This window comes from Cynara cardunculus, assembly GCF_001531365.2.
Source record: "Cynara cardunculus var. scolymus isolate 2C chromosome LG 17, CcrdV1, whole genome shotgun sequence".
In the NCBI taxonomy this organism is placed as follows: domain Eukaryota; kingdom Viridiplantae; phylum Streptophyta; class Magnoliopsida; order Asterales; family Asteraceae; genus Cynara; species Cynara cardunculus.
The window spans coordinates 15,622,590-15,630,193 of record NC_037544.1 but is presented as its reverse complement, the minus strand read 5'-3'; the positions used below and the strand labels follow the sequence as shown (position 1 = coordinate 15,630,193).

Sequence of the window (7,604 nt, the reverse complement as noted above, 5' to 3'; positions counted from 1 at the left end):
ATAACATAATTTATAATAAAATATCTGAATGTAATTTTTTTTAAAAATTTATTTTAAAAAAAATTATAGAATATGATATTTAAGTATTTAACTAACTCGCATGTACACCCTATGATTTTCCCAAAAGAGTGGATTCTCCAAAATTCAGTGTAAACTGAAAAACTAACAATTTTCATGGCCACCTGCCGGAATCATACCTTTGATCCAAGCTCGATGATATGTTTTTTCTTTTTTTTTTAATTACAAATATCACTTCTTATCTTTCTTGAGTTAAATATATTCTCATTCTCTGTGTGTGCCCCACCACTCATCTTATACTAAAATAAAGTAGTGTGGGCCACCACAACACACCCTAGCGTGCCACGGCGGCGATGGCATTCACGGCGGTGGTCATTGAAGGAGGTGTGATGACCGAATTTGTGTTCATGATCTTGGGGAAGTCTCTTTCTTCATAGAGAAAGTCGCGAACTATCAGACCACTTGGTCGCGCCACAAGTCGCTCCCAAGCTTCATCAGCTTCGAACCCATGTTTAAGGAAAACTTCGGTGGCATCAAGGTGATGCAAATCCCACTCCATTTGGGTCTGCAGACTTAGAATATTTTGCAACTGGCGTGACGCCAATTTGCAAGTATTAGCCTTAATCTTATTGATTGCTTCTTTGAGGTTTTCGGAGTTTTCATTCTTGAAGAAATGATCCAATTCTGGAACACCAATTGCACGCCTAAGCCCGATTTTGCTGTTGGTTAATTTCGGGTTGTAAAATCTTTGAATCTCATCAACTAGACCGGACTGCACCATCCGGTCCACACGTTTCGACACAAATGACTGTAGAACTGGCAAGGAGACATGAACCCACAAAAAGCAACAGCAATACCTTGATTGGAACTCAATGTTATTGTGAACTAGAGCCTTTATAAATGAGTTTGACCCACCCACTATAATCGGAATCCTGTCATTGGCGACAATGGATTCTACGACCAGCGATGCTTCATGTCTGAAATCGTCTGCAGTGAAATCGACATTAGGATCAACAAAGCCGAGAAGGTGGTGGGCAATCCCATGACACTCATCGTCGGTGACTTTGTTGGTGGCGATGTCAAGTCCTTTATAAACCTGCATCTTGTCCGAGTTAATGATTTCTGCTGGGAATTTGGTGGCAAGATCAATTGAAAGCCTTGATTTTCCGGTTCCAGTTGCTCCCATGACTATCACCACCTTATCTTTACGGTTTCGTGGCAGAAACGACTCCATATTGATTCGACCAGGAAAACTCATGGATATCGATGGAACAGTTATCTCTTTGCAAGCAGAAAGCAGACGCTTCATAATTAAACCTGCAAATAAAAAAAACATATCAAAAACCCAAATTCATATCATATAAACTTTTAGCGTAAACTGTAAATAAAGGCTAGGCCTTGGGTCCTTCCTATAAGTTGCTACTTTGAGTCTCCTCACTGCCATTGAAGATTTTCTTGCCTCAGGGTACGCAAACTAACCCATCGTACTAACGGGTAAAAAACTAAAGAACAAGAATCGATATCATATAACACATTGAAAACAGCTATCTAAGAAGGTCGTCCGTTGGACCATCATACCTTATTTTGGGACGTGGAAACCTTAAGTAGCTTGAAAAGAAAATTCCTATACGTATAGATCGTTATATGTATATGTGTTTTCTTGGTTCTTTTTTTGCAGAGTTGTAATATCTATATACGTATGATACTATGATGGCTTTGTGGACGTATGCTATGTGTGTATGCACAAGTGTGTACGGTCAGTTGAAATGGAGAGATTTTGGATTACGGTAGGAATGAATGATCAGATGTTGGAGATGGCGATTGGGTATATATGGAGGAGACAAAAAAGAGTTGGGTTCTAGAGGGGTGCCAAATATGCAAAGCTTGTCACGTGTAAAGGAATACGGCCCTTGGTGTAGTTTTTAAAAAGGGGTGTTTATGCTTATTTTATTTTAAGTGGTAAATATTTAAAAAATAAAGAAATTATCTTTGCTTTTAATTTGGTTAACATTTGCGATTTTGACAATGAAATATCAGATAATTCCCCGTATTGATATGCCAAGATAGTGGAGTAATTTCATATTTTTTTTTACAAATAGGCGACAAACGAGTTCATATGTGAACCCGTGTGACATACATATGAACTATGTTCATATGTGAACTTGTTAATCAGTTCACATGTGAACTATATATTAATAAGTTAATTAGTTCATATGTGAAATACACAGGTTTATACGTGAATCAGTTAAATAGTTCATATGCGAATCATTTAAAATAATTCATATGTGAAATACACAAGTTCACATATGAACATATAGTTCGTATGTGAATCACATAAGTTCATATATGAGCTCGTTTGCCGCATATTCGTAAAAGTTACAAAGTTATCCTCTCTATCTTTCGTTTAGCCGTAATTTTGGACCAGTCAACCATAATTATTGACCACTCAAATCCGATCTTGACCTTATGAAGGCTAGGATTAATTACTATTATTATTATTATTATTATTATTATTATTATTATTATTATTATTATTATTATTAATATGATTATTATTATTATTATTATTATTATTATGATTATTATTATTATTATGATTATAATAATAATAATTATTATTATTGGACAATCAGTAATAATTGTAAACTGCTGATTATATAAATCATCTTGAAATTTTAAAACACATTTAACAATTGCAAGAATTTCTTTAGCAGTTGTAGAATAATTTTTCTGAGCATTATTCCATTTTCCTGAACAAAARCGAATAATATATATTTTACCTGATTCAGGATGGRTTTGTCTTAAAATACCACCATAACCCCAATCAGATGCATCAGTTTCAATAAATTTATCCCAATTAGGATTGGCTAGAAATAAACAAGGTAAAGATTTTATTTTTTCTTTAATTATCCGAACAGCTTTAGTATGTTGTTCAGTCCATGGTTTAGGATTATTTTTTAATCTTTCATATAAGATTGTAGTCTCTTTATACAAATCTTTATAAAATGGTGCCACATAATTAACACTACCCAAAAATCTTTGTAGTTGATTTTTATCAGTAATTTCATCAGGAAATTTATTAGAAAAATCTATACTTCTTTGAATAKGAATAATATTTCCTTGTCCAATATTATGACCAAGGAATCTAATCTTAGTTTGAAATAATAACATTTTTGGTTTAGATATAACTAGACCATTTTTTATAATAATTTTCTCAAACAAATATAAATGTTTAAAATGGGTTTCAATATCTTTTGAAAAGATTAAAATATCATCTATATAGACAATAATAAAATTACTAAAGGAATAGAAAATATCATTCATAATTTTTTGAAATTCAGAAGGAGCATTTTTAAGTCCAAATGGCATAACATTCCATTCATATTGACCAAATGGAACATTAAATGCAGTTTTATAACGATCAGATTCATTTATCTGAATTTGCCAATATCCAGACTTTAAATCAAATTTGGAAAAAATATTTGCTTCATGTAAACGATCTAATAAATCTTTTTTATTAGGAATGGGATACCTAATCCATTTAAGAACTTTATTTAAAGGTTTATAATTAATTACCAATCTAGGTACACCTCTTTCTTTTTCAGCATGTTTATTAACATAAAAGGCTGTACAAGACCATGGTGATTTAGAAGGTCTGATTAATTTCTTGTCTAATAAAGAAATAATTTCTTTTTTACATAAATCTAAATATTCTTTGTTCATTTGACATGGCCTAGCTTTAGTAGGAATATTTTTCTCATTAAAATCATCTTCATAAGGAAGAGAAATAATATGTTGTTTTCTTTCCCAGAAAGCATTAGGATGATCAGCACATATATTTAAAGTAAATTGATTTTGTAATAGTTTTATTTTATCCTGTAATTTYGAATTATTTAATKGTTCTTCAATTGTTAATATTAATTTTTCTTCTTTTATATAATTTAATTGATTTTGTTTTAAATTAATCATTGTTTCGATTTCTTTTAACCATGATAATTGTGGTTTTTCAATAAATTCTAATTTAATTTTATTACTTTTATAATTCAATCTGATATCAGATAAGAGAGAGGTGAATTATTGCACCTCAATAATTGAGCAATTGTTAATAGCAACACAGACATGTGAAATATCTCATTTTACTGGGTCTAATACTAAAGTTTATAACTTTAGTAAGATTATTATTAAGCGGTTAATAACTGCTGAAGAATGGGGTATATCTACTTTGAAGGAGAAAGAATATTTTCATCCTGAATCAAAGATTATGATTAAATATACTTTCTGGGATTATATTGAAGCTTTCAATAAGATTTTCTTATATGAAAATCCCCAGAAAACTCATTCATGGTTTATAAAGGTATGTGATCAAGTTTATAAACAGACCATACCTCATTGGTTTCTACGATGGTGGATCTCATATGGTCCTAATATCGCAATCCTGCCAGAATTATATAAAGGTTTATATACCGATTGGTTTGAAGTTTCTTCCAAATTAATGGAAGATAAAAGTCGCAATTATGTATCATTTGAGGTTATATCCTCTATGCATTTCTTTATTGAGTTTTCTATTCCATGGATATTTAAATGGATTCCAAAAGTGGATTATACTCCAGAAAAATTTCTTATGTTGAAAAGATTATATCTGACAAAATTCTGGTCCAAAATGATGAAGAAAGACAAAGAGGGTGTTCTAAATTCTGAAGATACAGTGAATCATATTCATCAGAAAATTATTTCTTATCAAGAGCAGAAAAGATTTAAAGAAGCTCAAGGACATTTTATGTCAACCTCTTCTATTAGTCCAATGACACAAATTATGGATCAAATGAAGAAAACTGGCAAGGAGTTATCTCATGATGAAATTCTTGAAGAATATTTGAATCTAGTTCAAAAAGATCTGCATCAATATTTAGATCAAAAAGTTCAATCAAGACCCAATTCTGCCGCTTCAAGTATGTCTGTTGAAGGAGAAAATAGATTCCAATATTTAGCCGGTGAATCTCAAGATCCAAATGAAGAAGATTTATCTATTGATGATATCTTCTCAGTAATCAAGACTTCCATAATGAAGCCTCAGAAGACTAGAGAATGCTCTGGAACCAAGACATAATCATGTGACAGTGGGTCCCAGATGAAGACTTTTGCACCACTCTTAATAATGTGATGGACCCCATCAATTATGCCAACTTTTTTAAAGTTTTTGTATTTTTGTAATTATTGAGGTGCAATAATTCACCTCTCTCTTATCTTATATCAGATTGAATTTGATTCTAGTTTGAAGTCGGGGTCTATATAAAGGCCTTAGTAGTTTAGTTTTAGGTAAGAGTTTTCTAGCCATCCTCTCTCATTGTAAAAACTTTCTTTGTAATATTTTGAGTGTTTAATATATAAAGCTTTCAGCATACGATCTTCTCTTCTTTCTTTGTAAGTATTCTTTCTTTACTTTGTTTTATATTTAGTATATTAAAAGGTATTTAGCCTAAATGACAGGCTAAATCTCTGTGTTAAATAATCTTTGGATGAAGAAGACAAATATATATAGTCCTGGCTACTATACTGGTTAAATCATGAGTTAATCAAAGTCTGAGATAACCTCAATAATCTGAAAACATGATGATTCATGTCCATAAGTCGTGCATCAGGCCATTTTAGCCATGTGAAGGCGTTTTAAGGCCGTTAAGTCATTGACTCGGACTAGTATCATTTTGTTTACAGATTATTGTTGGATTTGAAAACCTCATGACTCGATTAATATGTGGTTTAATCAGAAAAAGGAGTGTGAAGCCCCTTGTATGGTATCAGAGCCATGTATATTTGTTCTTTGACTTCTAAAGATTGTTTAACACTTTCTACATTCATGAATTTATTTCAAGTTTTTCATAAGAAAACTAAAAATAATGTTAAAAATAGTCTTATTGAAGAATATGAAATTCCAAAGAATTTAGATCTCTTAAACAAATAGACAATTCCAAAAATACAACCTAAAATCTTATATGAATTAGGTACTTTTGAAGAATTAGGTTTTGTTCAGTCCGTTAAAACTACTGAAGAAAATCTTTCTATGCAGGAAAATGAAATGATTATTAAATTATTAAATCAAGCAGATATTATCAGATATCAAGAAAAATATAATTACCTTCATATAGGATTAATTCAAATTGCTTTTAAACCCTTAACTTTACAAGGTTTACCAGAATCATTTTTAGCAGTATTAAGAGATGCTCGTAATAGAAATTGGAAACAATCTCTAATGGGTATTATACAATCTAGTCTGGTTCATGGTCCAGTATATTTTAATGTTTATCCTAATTTACAATTATCGTTATCTGATATAAATATATTAGATGCTTTAACTTTGAATGTTAAAACGCATGGTTACAATTATACATCAGGATCTGAATTAATTTCTATTTGCTATAGAATATATTATAGACCATTAGTTACATTGAATCCTAGATGTAAAAGATGGAAAAAACCYAATAATGAAACAATTYTAATAGAAAGTAATCTGGATATGTCTAAAATTACAACAAGAAGAGCTATAAAATGGGATGAAAATTGAATTTCCTAAACATTGGGTTTTAGAAGATATTGTTCCTCCGAAACCACAAACTACGAATAAAATAACTAATATAATACAAACACCAGATGGTAATATTGAAATAGAATTTGAAAAGAATTCTAAAACCTTAATTGAAAAATCTTTATCTAGATCTACTTCGACTAGATCTTTTATATCACCTATAGAATATCAAATTGAAACTCCAGCAAGAGCTTTAACCTCTCAAATTAATAAGAAAATAGAGCATTTAAAATTTAACAATAATATTGTTCAAACAGATGAGGATCCTACTGCCTCAGAAATGAATTTTGAGTTATAATGGATGATATGATTTATGTAATGGATAATATAATTGATTTTTCTAAAGGTTCTCCTGCAAGACTGCATATCAGTCAAGAATTTAATCAAGAAAAATGGAAACCATTTAGAGAATGGTTTTTTGAAACCTTTTCAAAAGATGAGTTAATATCTTTCCAAAATGAATTTTATAATCAAGCAAGTCGTTTTAACAAAATTATATATTTTGTTCCATGGTTTTGTTATACTTATCTTCAAAATTATTTAAATACTATTGAAAGAGAATATACTCTTGTGAATGGAAATATACAAAAATCTGTTTTCCCCCTCAACAATCTTTTGTTATTACAAAAGAAAATCAAACGATTCATTTTTCAGCTTATCAAAAATTAATTGAAAGTCCTCATATGTCTACTACTGTAGATCACATTAATAAATTAATTCAACAACAGAATTTTCAAGGAATATATTCTATAATATTAGGAGAAAAAATACAATCTTTACATGATAAAATTGATAATATCAATGAAATTCTTAATAAAAGAAAACAGGTAGAAACTTTATCTAAACAAGATAAAATTATGGCTACAATTCAACCACCACCTGAAATAAAAGATTATAAATTAAAAGGTACATCTAAATTAGAAGAAGTCTTAACAAGTATTGAATCAAAAATTTCTAAAYTAAACATTAATACTTTAAAYAATGAAAATTTTGATGAAGAAATATC

General features: G+C 30.1%; 1 protein-coding gene across 1 annotated transcript; it reads right to left on the bottom strand.

Moving 5' to 3' along the window:
• Nucleotides 1–352: 352 nt before the first annotated feature.
• LOC112499869 (adenylate isopentenyltransferase 5, chloroplastic-like) lies at nt 353–1,327 on the bottom strand. Its single transcript, XM_025103140.1, has one exon. It carries the CDS (start codon nt 1,325–1,327, stop codon nt 353–355), a length of 975 nt encoding a protein of 324 aa, XP_024958908.1.
• Nucleotides 1,328–7,604: the final 6,277 nt, after the last annotated feature.

What these genes read in the sequence shown, in the direction of transcription:
- LOC112499869 (XM_025103140.1), bottom strand. Translation starts at nt 1,327, where the DNA reads ATGAAGCGTCTGCTTTCTGCTTGCAAAGAGATAACTGTTCCATCGATA.